The sequence below is a fragment of the Oxyura jamaicensis genome, chromosome 17 (genome assembly GCF_011077185.1).
Source record: "Oxyura jamaicensis isolate SHBP4307 breed ruddy duck chromosome 17, BPBGC_Ojam_1.0, whole genome shotgun sequence".
Taxonomy (NCBI): domain Eukaryota; kingdom Metazoa; phylum Chordata; class Aves; order Anseriformes; family Anatidae; genus Oxyura; species Oxyura jamaicensis.
In genome coordinates, this window is record NC_048909.1 from 3,456,968 (window position 1) to 3,471,863 (window position 14,896).

General features: G+C 46.8%; 1 protein-coding gene across 3 annotated transcripts in view; it reads left to right on the forward strand.

The window, feature by feature from the left end:
• The window catches only part of PAPPA (pappalysin 1), a 363,136-nt gene that overhangs the window by 320,181 nt on the left and 28,059 nt on the right, over positions 1 to 14,896 (forward strand). For all 3 annotated transcript variants that reach the window (XM_035342002.1, XM_035342003.1, XM_035342001.1), the window contains 5 exons: positions 4,439 to 4,622; positions 7,515 to 7,725; positions 8,310 to 8,481; positions 11,912 to 12,059; positions 14,680 to 14,789. In XM_035342002.1, the coding sequence (XP_035197893.1) occupies positions 4,439 to 4,622; positions 7,515 to 7,725; positions 8,310 to 8,481; positions 11,912 to 12,059; positions 14,680 to 14,789 (825 nt within the window). The remainder of the gene's footprint in view (positions 1 to 4,438; positions 4,623 to 7,514; positions 7,726 to 8,309; positions 8,482 to 11,911; positions 12,060 to 14,679; positions 14,790 to 14,896) is intronic.

The window sequence follows — 14,896 nt, forward strand, 5'->3', positions numbered from 1 at the left end:
CCATGACCACTACATGTTGGTGGGGATGTCTTACACACCAGTGAATATGCGCTGGTTTAGCATCTGAACCACATTTGTCTTCTGTATTTCACTGGAAGGCAGAGAAAAAAGATGAACAGAGAATTAAAAGCAAACTTTTCAAAAGCACCTCAGAGATGTAGGGGCACAAGTCACATTTCAAATCAGTCTTTTACATCTAAGGGTTTTTTGAAAATCATCTTGACAGTTCCTGCACTTTTTGGCCTCTGTCTCTTCTTGAAGCCACCATTTTAATAAGTCTTAGGTCAAAAACTTCATTCATCTTTGCTTGCTGAGAAGTTCCTGTTCCCAATCTTGTTAAACTCCATAAAATCACCAAACCCTAAAAACATCAGCACCATGTGCAGGAGAAGCTGTTTGCTTTTTTTTTTAAAAAAAAAAAAAAAAAAAAAAAAAAAAAAGCAGAGCTGTTTGAGCTGTTTACTCTCTCTTGGGCTTTCTCATCGTCATTTAGGGACTTAAGCAACAAAAAAAATGGGCTTGCATATTGATGGGGCCAAAGCCATCATGTATCTTTTTTTCACAAAGAAGATCTTGGGATGTTTTCATTTTCCCCCAGTGTCCTCCCACCCCCCTGACAACTCCATTGCTCTTTCTTCTTTTCTCCCCCGTTCCCCCTTTGTCTTTCATTGCCTTCCTCCCCCTTGTCCTTCACTGAAAGCCCTGCTCATTCAGTTACTTGTTGTCATCTCTCCTTGAAGCTACCACCACTGCTGCTCTGGTCAAGAGGTGTTATTTAAAACCCAGCAGCTCCCTAATGTTGTGCAAAGGCATCATCAATCATGCCAGGAAAAGAAAGCACGGCTCATGTGGGTTCAATTAGAGGCACAGTAGTGGGCAGAAGTGGAAGAATACTTAGAGGGGAGGGCACAGCTGTTCATTTTTAAGGAGAGGAAACTTCACACGTGAAGCATCGCTTGAAGAAGGAGCCGACTGGGATCTTGGGCAGCAGGAAGGAGACATGAATTCTCCCAAGCTGTTAAAAGTCCCAAGAAACAAATCTTTCTGACACCAGATTTGTTAAAGTTTGCATCCTCTTCACTGTATTGCTCACTTTATCTTTTTTTTTTTTTTTCCTCCTTCTCGTCCGCCCTCCCTCCTTGCGTAAGCCTCTTTTGGAAGGCAGGACATGAAGGGAAGCGGTTACTGTGATGCCAGTCAAAGCAGCACAAAGTGCCCGAAGTGACAGCTAATAAACCAGATGAGAAAACCAAGTGCTTCGTGTGGACTGCTGTGAGCTGGGTGACCTTGTCAGATCAGACAGGCGAAACAGGCACGTGCCCACTCAGGCTTTGGATAGGAGATCTGCAAAGGCAGGCGCAGATGCTGCCACAAAGACCCGATGCTGGATCCGAAGGCAGCACTGCTCAGGCTGAGTTAATACCCCGCGGTCTGGAAAAGTGCTGAGGTGAGCTGGAGTCCTGCACAGCAGCCTGGGGTCCTGAACCCGGACACTGCAATGAGCCCACCCTCAGGTGGGACGCTGCAAGAAGAAGAAGCTGTAAGGTGGTGTGATCTGCAACAATTTCTGTTGTCCTCTGCACAGAAGGCGTTAGTCCTCTGCATTGTGGGGAAGCCGGCTCTGTTATGTTCCACTGCAGAAATGCATGCGCTCCTGTTCCTTGAAGTTGTGCTGCTGAGTGATAGACGTGTTCCACAATGTTTGACCTTGAAAACCTCAGCTTCCATCATACAAGCGTGGAGCAAATTACCGGAAAAAGCTGAGAAGCCAGGGTCTTACCCACATGGGCTCTGCGTCTCTGTAGGGGAATGGCCCTGCCGGTGTGCCAGGAAGAGGAAAAGCCATATGGGTCTGGAAGAAGGTGACTCTTCCAGTCTGGTTAGTGGTTTTGTTGGGAAAGTACCATGGAGAGGAAAAAAAAAAAAAGTTGAAAACAGGGTGGAGGAGAGTAATTTCTTTGTCACATCATGGTCTAGAACAGCGGCAGAAATAAAGTGCAGCATGGTATAGCTGTAACAAGGGATCCCTTCCAAGGAGGGTGGCCCCAGGCACGCTGCATTTCCAGCAGGCTGTCAGCTAACAAAGACCATGCCCTCCCAAGTGTTAGCTTGGGCTAAGCATTCTTGCCCATTTTCTGTAAAGTGTGGCTGTCATGCACAGATACTGCTTCTGTTTCGTTTTTTGAATTATATTCTGGATTCTGAACTTGAGCTGTTTATTTGGTTTTCTGTAGAGCAGCATCTGATGTGTAACCCTGTCATTAGAGAAACTCCCTCCTGCACCATGCTGTGCTTCAGCAACTGGTATCAGCTGGAAGGAATAATCATTTATTCCTAAACTAGATCCCACCAAGACTAATAAGTGAATTCTTGGAGTTGAAGCTCCTGTGCCCACAGTGGAGCCAGCATGCAGCAGGATACAGTGCAAGACCCATGTCTTTTCCTTAATGTTTGCGTAGCCCCTGTCATCGATAGCTTGGTTTTGTTTTAACCTCCTGCTGTTGAGGTGCCCAGCAGCCACAGTGCTGGAGCTCTGGTTGATGATAGCATCTGCTAAGGGAAATGGAGGCTTTGCGGTATCCTGGAGCAGCCCAGCCTGGAGTGCAAATGTGGTAGTGATGCTGCTATGTGTATGAATTATGAAGACATGGAAATATGCTCTCACGCTTTCTTCTGTGGCCATCAGAATTACACAGTGACTTCTGAAAGCACAGGCATCTTCAAGCCATCATCTATCTACAGAAAATTTTTAATGGTGCAAATGATCTGATAAACAACAAAGAATTAGTAGCCAGTGTGGAGCAAAATGACTGGGAATGAGAAAGCTGAGTGTCACTTCACCTGTGTGCTCCGTGAATCCCCGAGTGTGCTACTCTAAATTTGTAGAAAAGACACTTTTTCCATCAGCAGTGCTCCCTGTTTAAATAAACTGCATGGTCTAGAAAAGGGGTTTTGTGCCCACTTGGGAAGTGTCCAGTTTCTCAGCTCTGGGACTGCTTTTTCCATTCTGAATGCAACCATATATCAAAAGGAGACAGGTCTGAACTTCTGTTGAAACCATTAGGGTGTTTTTGCAAAAAGGGAATCCAGGTCCCTTTGATGTGTGCTAGAAAAATTCCCCTTCCTTTTATAAAGCTAGATCAATGGTTGGCGGTGCAAATCTCCTGTGAGCGTACCAGCCCTGAATAAAATATTCCCTGGGGGCAGAAGAGTGCTGCTGTATGACTTGGTCAGATTCCTTGCCGGTATCTTCCCCTTCCACAATATCTTGTGTTTGGGTTTCTCACATTTCTCTTTCTGCTGTCCTTTTTATTCTGGTATGGGGGGAAGAGTCCTGCGTTCAGATTCTTCACCTCCAATCTGTAATCATTTTCCCTTTTTAATTAGAAAGCGGATGTGTTGTTTATTCTGTTCTCTTTGCCAGCATCTGTTTGTCCTTCAGTCACCCAGGAAATTCTTTGTCTTAGCCTCGGACAGGTGGATCCTTTGCCCCCACCCTCCTACCCCACTTCTGACTCTCTTTCTCTCTACCTAGCACTTCAAGATTTCAATCTGCTGCACTGTTTGGATTATTCGTCAAACCCAGAGAAGTGTAGCTTCTGTGTAGCTATGCCAGTACATGGCATTAGGGAAGTCAGAGCACAGGTGCTAATTCTGTATTTGACCTCTCATCGTTTCTGGACCAAATGCCAAGTGAACATATGAGCAGGATGCTTTTGAGTCTGTCCATTGAAAAATCCTCCAGGAAAAGGTCTGTCTCTCAAATGTGTGTGTCCCTGGTGCCAGCACAGCAGGGCCCTGGTTCCATTCGCAGGCCCGAGGCACTCTGGTGCTAGCAGCTGAAGCAGCAGCACAAGGCTCCACCGCCCAGGCCGCTCCCTTGGCACTGACGAGGCCAAGGCCCAGGCCTCCTCCCAGGGGCCGCTGACACCTCTGGGGAGAGCCTCAGACATGAGTCCTGGCTGGGTTCACACCAGGTTGGCTTTCACTTCAAACCCCAGAGTGAATTCAACGACTCAGAAATACATGGGGTCTGTTCAGGGTGACCGTGTCATGCCGAAAGCGGCGAGGGTCGGGGATAGCTGTCAGCTTCAAATGGCTCAGGCTCGCATGTGCCTCTCCGGCCACGGGGCAGAGCAGTAGGCTCTGTGGCTCGTCCCAGGAGGCGATGCAGACAAAAGTTCAGATTATTTGTAGTGCTTTTAACATTGAAGCACTCTGATCCTTCACCCCACTGGTGGCAGAAATACATACTGGTTCTCTGACACTCTTTCTTGTGTAGCCTCAACGTGTTTAGTAGCTGCTGCCCAAATGGTGGTCACTGGGTTTCATTTTGCTTGACCTGTGAGACACAAAATAATGGTTGTTACTAGGCTTTAAGCAGTTTTGATCTCTCCTTTGCTGGCTATGGTGGCTGTAGTCTTGTGTCTAATTCCAGACGGAGTCCAGCGTCACCATGACCTGCACAGATGGGAAGTGGAACAAGCAGGTCACCTGCGAGCCAGTGGACTGTGGCGTCCCAGACCAGTACCATGTCTACCCAGCCACCTTCAACTGCAGCGAGGGGACCACCTTTGGCAAGAAATGCTCCTTCACTTGCCGACCTCCTGCTCTTCTGAAAGGTATCGGGAGGTGTCTGTGCAGCGAGCTGGGGATAGCTGCACAGCTAACAGACTGCTGCGAGTAATACATGTTACTATTGCTGTTGTTTTAGAATTATTCATGATATTTTAACTATGAAGAATTATGAGAGTCTAGGGAAGGTTTATTTATATTAGAAGCTAAGTTCCTTTGCAACTCTCTTATTACCTTCCTTTGACCTTTGCTTGATCACAGCTGCCTAGGCAGGAACGATACTGAATATTACTTCCATACAACCAAAACATGGAAAAGTCATGGGGATAAATCGTATTGAACTCTCTCATCTTTTCTTATGCCTTCTCTGTTTTCTGTGCCTGTCTCCCTTCTATGCCTCCTCCATGTACTTGGGAAGGTGGGAGAAGACTGGACAGTCCCAGTCTCAGTCGCACAGCCTCCCATCATTGCTTTTCCTAATCCACCCATCACCTCTCCCCCTTTCCACACTTGTCTTGCTCTCCCTCTGACCTTTCTCTACTCTTCCTGTTTAGGAGTCTCTACAAGTTTTATTTCTTGAAAATAACATACTCTGCCGCATTCTTTCCTTCTCTCCTCCATCTTCTTCCCTGCTACTTTTCTGGCAGCATCCCCATCATCTTCTCAGCACCATCCACTCTTTTGCTTATTGTCACATTACCCTTTTTAACCTGGTCCTCAGGAAGCACAAAAAGATATCATAGTTAACTTGAAGGAACATTAGAACCAAATTAATCTGTCACCTCACACTGGAGTAATCTTAACAGTTGTTGTTGACTCAGGTACAATTGCTGTATAAACTCATTTTCTATATGTGGAATCACCCCTCCTGCTAGAATTCACAGCAAATCTCAGAAGAGGCATGTGAAGTATTCCACATTTCAGTGAAAGGATATGTTGATTTCTTCATATATAACCAAATTGCTCAATTCTTTTAATTCAGACTTGGGAGGGTAACCACAAGTAGCCAACCCACAGTGAAAGCTAAGGCTGTTCAAAGGGGAGATTTTTATCAAAGAATTCCCTTTTTCTGTTTATACACTCAGAGGGTCATCTTCAACAGGGAGGCTGTTTTTCATTGGAAATAGCTGGATTATTTATTCATTCATTTATTTATTTATTTATTTATTTTTGAGAGGGGAGTGAAAATAATTATCATAGAATCATAGAATGGTTTGGTTTGGAAGGGACCTTAAAGATCATGTAATTCCACCCTCCCTGCCATGGACAGGGACACCTTCCACTAGATTAACTGATGCTAATCAACTTGGAGGAATGTAAAATTGCCCTAAGCAGATGAATGGCAATTTTCATGCAGAGCATCAGAGGGTAAAACAAGCCATGACCACCAAGAGCTTCAGCTGGTGATGCTGGCAGGGGTAGCTGGAAAGCTAAGAACTAGCCCAAAGTCAGGGGGTGCAGCTCATTTGTTTAGCATCACTTCACTTTTGTCCAGACACTCTGTGAGTTGAAAGCTAAAGGCACCATTTGGTGTATGCCATCGGTGATGACTAACAGATATTGCCACTAAACTTCTGGAAAATGGTGTTTGGATGACTCATGCCTAATTCAATCACTGACGTCATGACAGCCACTGTTGGTAATGTCACAGCTTATCACATTGCAGTGGCAGTATGATATCACCATGGCTGGTCTGCAGAGCTGCTGCATGAGTCAGAGTAGAGGAGCATGCTGGTGCTCTAGAAAAAGAGCTCCCTTCTGCACAAAATACCTCTGCAATCATCTGCAACTGGGGAGGGGAGGGAGAAAGCCAGGACTGATTTAATGAAGCTTCTCTTATCTTTGTGGATAGGGCAAGAGGGCTTCTCTACATACCTTCCTGAGCCCTCCAGAGCCTTTTGTTTTCTTCTTTGAATTCCAGCGTCAATGTCCCAGCTCTCTTCCTTCTCTCTCAAAAAGATGGAATTGCTCTAGGGCTAGCAGTTTGTCAGTATTATTTTGGATAACAGTGAAGTTGGCAGACTGCTGAAAATATGCCTTGTGGGTTGAGAAGAGTTCCTGCAGCAATGCTCAAGGATTTCAATAGAGTATTAGGGATTTTTGAAGGGTTAGTGGCTCATAGCGGTATTTTGTTTCTTAGGAAGAGCTTATTCCTTTTTAACATACAGTATAAAATAACAAAGAATACAAAATACACTGAGAGTAGGCTACTTTTAGCTTACCCTTCTGAAGTCAACTAGGTCATAGCAGAGGCAAATAGATCTATTGTACCTTTTACCTTTGAGGTGCTGGTCAAGAAAGCTTCCTAAGGAAACCGAGTCTCTAATCAGTGTTATGAGTCATATTTATCACAGTAGTCCCCACGGACTGAGAGTCCCCAGCTGAGAACGTCTCCTCATTGTGTTGGAGTAGTGACTCTAATATTAACAGATGCTGCTCCAAAAGGCTCAAAATTGAAGTAAGAAGGAGAGATTCAGGGAAGGGATATAACACAGAAGCAGTATGAAGAATGGAATGGTACCAAACAGTGTCTTAACATGGATATCTCCATGGCTTCAGAGAGGAGGACGTTGATGTATGAAGCAAGCTTTCTTTCAGAGAAGAACAAAATAAGGAACAGAATTAAAACAAAACACACACACACAAAACGCAAAGCTAGCGAGGTTTCACCTATGCTATAGCATTTCCTGAAATAAACACTGTCTGCCTATTGTCTCCTGGGAAAAAAAAAAAAAAAAGAAAGGAAAAAAAAAAGAGTCCTTAATGATTTAACACCATCATCTAGAAAGAAAATATACAGGACATACACAGTTAAATTTGTCAAGCCAACTGAGGTGGTCGTTGATATATTATGGGTGTAATAACACTTGTGAAAAAAAAACACCACCACCACGACAACCAGTCCCGCTGAATGTTATGTTGCTCACTGTCCTTCTCAGGAAACAACAGCAACTTGACCTGCATGGAGGATGGGCTGTGGTCCTTTCCAGAAGCTCTGTGCGAGCTGATGTGTCGAGCACCCTCCATCGTCCCTAATGCAGATCTCCAGACGACTCGTTGCCGGGAAGATAAGCACAAAGTGGGCTCATTTTGCAAGTACAAATGCAAACCGGGTTACCATGTCCCTGGATCCTCCAGAAAAGCAAGGAAGTACGTACAATAGTAATGCCATGCAGACAGCATGATGCAGAAAACCATGGGTTAAAAAGATTTTAGGAAAGGGATGGGCTGTTTATATCAGAGAATACCTCTGAATGCTGCCTTCATGCAGATAGCTGTGCATATCAAGGGGATATAGGCACCTAACTCCCTTAGGCTTCTTTGAAAATCGTAGCCAGTGTTCAAAAAACAGACCTTACCTTAGGAATAGCCTTTGATATGCAGCCTGGGGAGTCCCCTTTGAAACTCTGTGGGAAAGGGTTAGTGCTGTCATATACTTCTGACTCCGCACAAACCCACTTCAAACCAGCCACAGCCCACAAGCCTGGGAAGTGGCATTTTGGGGAGACATGTCCAAGGCCAAAAGAGTTGAGTTTAGGCTGGATGGCTGAATGTTAGCTTTGCAAATAATCGTTATTTTTTCTCGGAGACCTCATGACGCAGATTCATAACCTTTTCCCCAAGTGTTAAAAGCTCAAGCATACCCATCCCCTGCAACCTGCTAGCAGAGCTCAGAGGCTCTTGGCTGACTCAGCCACTCACTAAATGGTCTTGTTCTTTTTCCGCACGGAAAGGCGAGCCTTTAAGATCCAGTGCACACAAGACGGCACATGGCTGCCAGGTGCTTGCGTGCCTGTTACCTGTGACCCTCCACCATCCAAGTTTCACGGGCTCTACCAGTGCTCCAACGGCTTCCAGTTCAACAGCGAGTGCAGGATCAAGTGTGAAGATGATGACAATCAGTCGGTGAGTCTCTTATCCAGACCATCTCAGCCCATAAAGGTGTGTTTTTATCCAGCGTTCCCTAAGGACTTTGATCTTGGAGGGACCAAGTGCCATAACTCCCTTGAGCTCTTGTGAGACCAGAAACAGAGAGATGGAGAAGGGAAATACATAATTAAAGTAGAAAAATATAGAGTCTTTGAAGAGCCTGGAAATACCATTTTTATGACTATAGTAATGGTATTAACTATTACCCATAGAGGACTAGCAATGAGTGACTTACTGTTTTCTAGACAAGTAAGTAGCTGAAAAATCTGTGTCAGTGGCTCTCTGATCTAGGTAGGCATTATCAAATATGGTTTCTGGTCTTAGTACAGGAGGAAATAAAGAGTAATGAATGGAAGGAGGATATGAGTTACATGCACTCATCCTGTTTGTTCTTTCTGTTTTACCTTGTTTTTCTCTCCATTTCTTTTTCCCTTTATCACCATGTGTATGCCGTAGATAATTTATAGGGATTATCACTATTCAAGTGAACTGTCTGTAAACTTCCATGGTTTTTGTGGCTGCAAAGGTGTGACAAGGCATCAGAGGTCAAATCCTTATCCAGCATAAATCAGCGTGTTGCCTTTGACTTCGTAGGAGCTGTGTTCACTGATACGAGAAGGTCTGGTCTTTAATATCATGTTTGAAATGTTTAGTTTACCTCACCAGAGGTAATTATAGTTTGTGAGATGAGTAACTTCTCCCAGAAGTGCTACTGCTTAATACATTTGGGAAGAGAAAGCGGGGATGTGGAAGCTGCTGTTACTATACACACTGCAGAGAACAGAGCACTCTGTCAAAGGTCTTTTAATATTAGTCCGATTTCTGAGGACATCTGAAAAGGGATCAGACCTTCCATAGTGCCAGTGATCGGAAAAACACCTCTGATACCTGCTCCAAATGTTAAAATCCACAACTACAGAAGAAACAGCACTGAGGTTTCTGAGACTGAAAAACTGCACTTGCTGCCCCCATTCCCTGCAAAGTTGTCCTGCCCACTTCATGGAGATGGGAGGTAGAGCCTGGGGTTTTGTATCAGAGCACCTGAAGATCTGTTTTTATAAGGTTTATGTGAAGTTTCAAGACTTGTGAAATGCACACATGGGTGCAGTTTGGGTGGGAAGCTCTGGGATATGGCATCTGTGGCTTTGTGCACTTGGTCAAACTGACTACACCATCAGTGCCAGTGCAGGGAAACCAGGGCCACGAGGGACAACAGGTATGAGAGCTTTATGTTTGCTTTTAAAGGAGCTGGATGTGAAGAGAGGCAGGCAGTGGAGTCAGGGTTACAGCAATAATTAAGTGAGCTTTGGAAAGTGAGAGATACAGCTATGTCTCTATTCTTTGCAAGGAAGATTGTAGTGACTTTTCAGCTGTGAAAGCACCTTGAGCAAAGAAGCAGGTAACATCCTGAGAAGGGGATTTGCAGAGAAAGGTATTTCCAGATATCCCAGAAAATAGAAAAAGAGGGAGAACTCCTGGCACTAGGCAGAACCACTTGAGAGGTGTTAATTATTTAAGGATTAAACCCCACTAAGTCTCTCTCAGCTATATAAGGTGATAATGCACGTTGCATCCAAGCAAGAAACCCAGCAGGGATTTTCACAAGAGATTTTGCAGGTCAGGGAATGATGGACAGGATGTTACTATAGCAATGGATATCCTGGGATCTCTGAGTACATTACAGAAACTACACAATAGTACCCTCAAACACAGCCAACTCTGGCAACATAAATCAGGTTTCATGGCTCACCTTTAGAACTCTGGCATGCAAATTGCAATGGAAGTGCACCACACTTGCTAAAACAGCAAATTGTGCTCAATTATCACTTAGCAATCTCTTCCTGAATTTGTCACCATGCTGAAAGATCATTACTCGGCTCTGCATATGGCATCTCTTAATCACCAGGAGCATAATGGTCATTTAAGCAGGTGCCTCCCCCAGCACCCAGGGCAAGGGCCTTCCATTTCTGAATATTGCACACAAATTGTGTAAACGGTCAGATCTAAATTAATCAGTCTCTGCAAAACTGGCCCTTAGCTGAGTCACCAAACTGGATGACACCCTGAGTCCATCTGGTCCATTATCCTTTCATATGATTTTCTTATTACTCCTGGCAATGGCCAGATGTCTAGAGAAGGGGATGCAGGTCCCACACAGTATGCCAATAAGACCACTTTGTATCTCACTAAATATTATGTTCATCAACAAAGCTGAGCAAAAAAAGGCATTAAGATATCAAATGTAATATTAACACCAAGGGCTGTGCAATTGTGCACACCTGCACCAGGGACTTGTGCAGATCCCTCTGCAACAAGGGGTGTGGGACCTAGGGAAGAGCTCCCAAAACTCACCCCTGCTGGGACTGGGATCCCAGCATAGACAGCCCACTGAAACATCCCCAAAGATATCTAACACAGTCTCCCAGAGCAGGGTGGGTAGGTTGCAGGCAACATGCCTGGTATGTGTAATGGGCAAGGAGAAGCAGAGATCCTGTCTGGTTCTCCCACTGAGCAGGGTCACCGTGGGAGGCTTGGAGCCGAGCCACCCCAGGCATCCTCCTGTTGATTGTCCCACATCACCCCGTGGCAGTTAGGCTTGCAGATCCTGCCGAACAGCTTGTGCAGAAATCCCCAGTGCCATGTGGATAGATCTGACAAAAGATTGCCTGTGCACTCCTTTGTTGTTTCTAAAGGGCATGATATTTCCCCTTGGACTTTGGTATTCATTCTTCAGTATCGTACAGAGAATCTTTGCTATAAGAGAAATGTCATATTCCATTCCTTGCCCATTCCCACACCAGAGGATTTTTTTTTCTCCTTTCCACCTGCCTCTGTGCATATCTGCCTCAGCCTCTTCGTTTGCTGTCATTCAAGGCAGCCAAGCTCTAAAGAGCATGTTCTGCCCTGCTGAGCATCCCTGCTCATGTCCCGCTTCCCTTCCTCCTTCAGCTGGCCATTGGGGATTCTTTCTTTTCTGAGACAAAGATGATGCAACTGGTTACAAAATGGAAGAGGGAAAAGGTTGTCTGCAGTCAACACAGACCTCTCAACAAGAAGAAAGAGGGCAAATGGGGTGAATGCACCTTTAGTGCAGCTAGAGTGTGCCCTTTTTAAGGCAGAGACCATGCAAGGGCCTTGTAAAGACATCACATTGCACAGAACAGGAATGTGTGTGCATGTGGCACAGGCTTCCTTTTATTTGTTACTTAGAAGAAAACCCCTCCTTGCCCACCAGCGCAAGGACAGGGACCTTGCCCACCACGGCACGGACCAGGACAGTTCCCCTGTCCCAGTTCCAGAACTTGGCTCCCACTTGGGCTCTGCCCACCTCTCCCTTCTCAGCCTGCATGCCGTCCTTGCTGTTGTTTTTGTGACCGTCCCTGCTATCTCCTTCTCTCGTTCCCAGGGCCGTGGAAGCAACGTGATCCATTGCCGGAAGGATGGCACCTGGAGCGGCTCCTTTCATCTCTGCAGGGAAATGCAGGGCCAGTGCACCCTGCCCACACAGCTCAACAGCCACCTGAAGCTGCAGTGCTCCAGCGGCTACGGCATAGGTCTGTGAGCATCAGCCCCGGCCACCTGCCACGGGGGAGGCATCTCGGCAGGGAGCAGTGAAAGGGATGAGGAAGAGGATGGGATTGAGAGGGAGGAAGGAAGGAGTCTGCAGTCCTCAAAGTCACCTTCTCCTATGGAGCCCTTTGCCGGAGTGAGAGGCTGCTATGGGTGGATTTATAGGGAACTGCTTTTAGGAAGGAGGATGCTCTAGAGTCTAGGAAGCACGTAACACATGCTGGCTGCCTGCTTCTTCTGGCATTTGCAGTTTCATTTTGTCCTTTCTTGGCCAGATGGTTTTAAGGGACAGCCAGCAAGCCATACTGCACCAAAGACACATCCAGTCCTGCACCTCAGCTTGCTCTTACACTTCTGTAACGTCCCCGTCCTTCAATCCCACATACACACGCACACCTTAGATGCCAAAAGGCAGGATGCTGGCAGGGAAGCACAGCAGCAGGATCATTCAGATCACTCCAGAAAGAATACGAGACCAGCTGAGCATCCCCTTTGGTATGGCAGTTGTTTAGGAGCTCATTTAAGGATGTTTTGCCCTTCCCTCTGGGGTGTCTGGTCACTCTGAAGGGAGTGTTGAGCTTTGAGGTGCTTTCTGAGCTCAGCTTTGCTTTGTGGCACCCAGACATACTTTCCATACTGCAAATACACAGAAGTATATTTTTATCCCCCATTTTTAAGGTCTCCCTGCTACATGGGTTGCAATGGGATCTGCACAGGCTGCCGCCCCACCAGACCCCTTCCTGCAGCCCCCCACCAGGCCCCCTACCCCCGCCTGCCCCTTTGAACTTGGAGAAATTTCCTCGTTTTGCGGCTCCCTCATTATATCGCAGCCATGCAAGGGACCACGAGCCGCCTTGTGTTCCCTCCCTGGGGAGGAGAGCACAACCTGGATGAGATCACCGCTCTGTAACGATGCCAATTACAGATCATATATCAAAACAATTCCGACCCGCTCCTCGCCGTAAGTGTAAATAGTGCGGCAGAGCGCAGGAGAGCGAGCAGCAAGCAGGCTGCGGCGACTCTTAATGTGGCAAGGCGTTTTACCCTTGAGATGAGGTTACCTGCCTGAGCTGGGCAGGGCTTTACAAGGGGAGAAATTCAGATTTCTGGCCTGGAAAGGGGAGCCTCAGGGCTGGGAGCAGGAGGGCCTGCAGCTGCCTGGCCAGTGGGCTTCCCTCCATCCTCTCCCAGCCCTACCTTGGCCGCAGGTCCCGTGCCCAGATGCAGGGTCTGGTGGACCTGATCCTGGGACAAGACCATGCAGCTGTCCTGGAGGCAGTGGGATCATGGGCTGGATCCTCCTGGAGAGCAGGAGGAACAGCTCGCAGAGGGCACAGCGGCCGTTGGCTCTTATCCTCAGCAGATGGAGACATACCACACACTTTGTTAGGCTCACCCAGCACCACCTTTCGGGATCAGGTTGTTGGGGTTTTCTTCTCTTTTTGGTGTTTTCGGGAGCCTGATTGATGGCCTTCTGAGAAGGCGTGCTCCTTCCACTCACTCGCAGTAGGTCTTCAGGCGCTTGTCCGGCGGGTCCGTGGAGCCACTACTGCGTGCACTAGAGAAGCAAAACAAACCCCAGGTGCTCTCTGAGCCTCCCTGGCCAAGCAGGGTCTGCTTTGCTCCCTCTGACTCCTCCACGCGGGAGGATGTGAGAAGGCAGAAGCAGGTGCGGAAAATAATAGCATCCAGTCGTGGTCGCTGTGAATCCCACACACCTTCAGTAATTCCTCAGACACCTAATCTGCCCTTCCAGGCTGAGGTGTGCGCTGAGCCAAAGGTTCAGCCCTCCAAACCAGCACGGAGATTAATTCCTCCCCCAGCGCTGATTGGAGTGCAGAAATCCTAATGACACGTTTGCAGCAGCTGTGCCATTCAAGAGTGATTTTCCAGGGGGGAAATGGTAATGGTCCAACACACTAGGGCTTACGGTTGTGTCACCACAGGGCTCAGGGATATTGCCGCAGAGCATCGCAGCATGTTTTAATAAAGAAAGGACACGATTCCCACCGGGCTTGACAGTTAATCATAGAAAAACCAGGTTTATGTGTGAACAAAGCCATCATTACCTCTCTGCATACTTCTTATCAACTATGGGACTTAGGTGATAGCTCGCCTGCAGTATCATTAGGCTTGGCCACCATCTGAAAGATTATTATTGAAGGTCTGTAAATTTGCTAGATCAAGCGGGAGGATTATGTCATGTCATAGGTGAGATGAGTTCGGCAGCCTTAGCTTAATCAGTCCCATTGCTTGAAAGAGCAGTCGAAATGGAAAAACTTCCACATTTTCTTGATGATCTAAAAGAACAAAACCTGACCCCCCCCTCCTGGGGTTAATAGCCAGAGAAATACCTAGATATGCAGCTCATATAAAAAGACCCTGGAATATCTGCCCCCCCCCCCCCCCCAGTCTCCTGCTGAGAGGCAGGGTTGTACTCAGCATTTCGTGTGTGGCTAGAAGATATGTGATAGTTATGGTTGACTGCTAATTGCAATTTAGGAAAAACGAGCCCTAATCCTGTCCTTCAGCTGGATGGATGCTGAAAGGGTAAGAAGCTGCTTGCTTGGTACTGTAGATTTATCCTCTCTATTTTGTGTGCAGGCGCGGAGTGTACCACCTCGTGTCTGGATCACAGTCATGAGCCCATCCTCCTGCGTGTGAACGAGACTGTGCAAGACATCCAACACTGGATGAACCCTCAAAGAGTGAAGGTCAGTGCCTGACAATTTCACTAACTAATCCCTTGCTGCGTGTTTGCATGCAGTGAGCAAACAGTGTTACCCGTGGTTCATCCGGTGAGGGGAGTATATGGGGAAAG